At 39.5% G+C, this 1,392-nt stretch overlaps 1 protein-coding gene across 1 annotated transcript; it reads right to left on the reverse strand.

Moving 5' to 3' along the window:
- Nucleotides 1-731: 731 nt before the first annotated feature.
- On the reverse strand, nt 732-1,181 carry LOC149190518 (uncharacterized). Its single transcript, XM_089410535.1, has one exon. The coding sequence runs from the start codon at nt 1,179-1,181 to the stop codon at nt 732-734; it is 450 nt and encodes a 149-aa protein (XP_089266661.1).
- Between the last annotated feature and the right edge of the window lie 211 nt (nt 1,182-1,392).

The raw sequence follows: 1,392 nt of genomic DNA on the forward strand, positions 1-1,392 counted from the left end.
GGCTTGGCAGAGCCATTTCTGTACTTAAAACACCCAAGTTTTGGGAAATTTTGATGTAAAAAGACTAGACACGATCTATATATATATTTATACAGATATTTTTTTGGCGATTAATGGTGTATGTGTTTTCTTTGATTTTTTTGTAAATTTTTAAATATGAAAATTTTACATTCATACATGTAACTATAAAGAATGGGACAGATGCCAATCCAATACATAATTTGCCAATGAATCAGCTAATGCATTAGATTCTCTAGGAATGTGTTCATAAGTAATAAACTCAAATTGATGTTCCCAAATTCGTACGCTTAAAAAAGTAACGTAATAAGAATGGATTGTGAATGTGATAGTGATTAGTCAATTGCATAACAACTAGTTGAGAGTTTAACTTGACCGCCAGATTTGAGATGTCACAAGATGAGTCTTCAGTAAGGAGTTCAATCACAAACATGTACTCAGCAATATTGTTGGTGGTAGAACCAAGAAAGGCTCCCCCGGAACTGAGTAGTTTTGACTCAGGTGTGTAAAGGACCCACGCAACAGATGCATTGTTCCATGTGTGATAGCTGGCACCATCTACGTATTCGACGTATGGTAAGGGTGATGAAGATATCTATGCAACGAGAGACGTGTATGAGACAAATACCCATTTAAAAGCCAAAAAATCCAGACACACCAAAAGAAGCAAAACTTATATACATAAAATTACAAAGAAGATGCCCAATAGAACACTAGGCATAATAATTTTTCAGATAGAGCCCGTTGCGGGGCTCGACAAGTGGAATTCCATCGCAGTCCTGAAGTTCATAGGCACCTTTTGAAAGGACCTTAGTAACGACATATGGACCGACCCATAATGGTTGAAGGGTTCCTACCCCCAAGAGATCATGCTTTTGATCGTAAAGTAAAACGAGGTTGCCCTCTTGGTAAGATCGAGGCTTGACATTTTTGTCATATTGGGCTTTGACTCGACACTTATGGGCTTCGAGAGCCAGTGCAGCATCTCGACGAGTCTCATCCAGCTGATTGAGTGACAGTAAGCGCTCTTCTTTAGTAGTAGTGTTGGGTAGGAGTTCAACAACTAATTTTAGGGAGGGAATCTGGCACTCGATAGGAAGAACTACTTCCAAGCCATAGGCAAGTTGAAATGGTGTAAAGCCTATAGCAGTTTTGACTGACATTCGGTATGCCCAAAGAGCAAGATATAACATGCGATGCCAACAGGTTTTATGATTTCCTACTAATTGGCGGATCATGGTTTTGAGGATGCCATTGATGGCTTCCACTTGTCCATTGGCCTGTCGGTAGTAGGAGGAAGAATTTTCTTTGTCGAAAAACGAGAAATGATGTTATGTCAGACATCATATGGTTTTGACAGTGGCTGCCATGGTC

This window comes from Pinus tabuliformis, chromosome 3_1 (assembly GCF_031772625.1).
Source record: "Pinus tabuliformis cultivar Carrire ecotype Pingquan chromosome 3_1, CPIR1, whole genome shotgun sequence".
In the NCBI taxonomy this organism is placed as follows: Eukaryota; Viridiplantae; Streptophyta; class Pinopsida; order Pinales; family Pinaceae; genus Pinus; species Pinus tabuliformis.